At 56.4% G+C, this 291-nt stretch overlaps 1 protein-coding gene across 1 annotated transcript in view; it reads left to right on the top strand.

The window, feature by feature from the left end:
• The window catches only part of LOC119587726 (innexin inx2-like), a gene marked incomplete in the record, with an annotated part of 35,589 nt that overhangs the window by 29,833 nt on the left and 5,465 nt on the right, over positions 1 to 291 (top strand). The window contains 1 exon segment of the mRNA XM_037936413.1: positions 94 to 275. Within this exon segment, the coding sequence (XP_037792341.1) occupies positions 94 to 275 (182 nt within the window).

The following is a 291-nucleotide window of genomic DNA, read 5'->3' as shown; positions in this document are numbered from 1 at the left end:
CATGCCCATACACTGCAGTCTATCTCCTACACCACCAAAGCGAAACGCTACCACTTTCTCTCCCTCTGCCAACCTCCCCCGCCCCTCCCACAGGTGACCAAATGCACCTGGCACAAATTCGGGGCGTCCGGATCACTACAGACCTACGACGCCCTGTGTGTGCTGCCTATGAACATCATGAACGAGAAAACCTTCATTGTGCTGTGGTTTGTGCAGATTTCGACGGCCTGTGTGTGCGTGCTGGTCCTCTCCTCACACCTCGTGCTGGTCGCCTCGTAGGTTTTGCTGGCG

Source organism: Penaeus monodon, chromosome 23 (genome assembly GCF_015228065.2).
Source record: "Penaeus monodon isolate SGIC_2016 chromosome 23, NSTDA_Pmon_1, whole genome shotgun sequence".
Classification (NCBI taxonomy): Eukaryota; Metazoa; Arthropoda; class Malacostraca; order Decapoda; family Penaeidae; genus Penaeus; species Penaeus monodon.
The sequence above is the reverse complement of the archived record's forward strand: the minus strand, read 5'-3'. Positions and strand labels throughout refer to the sequence as shown.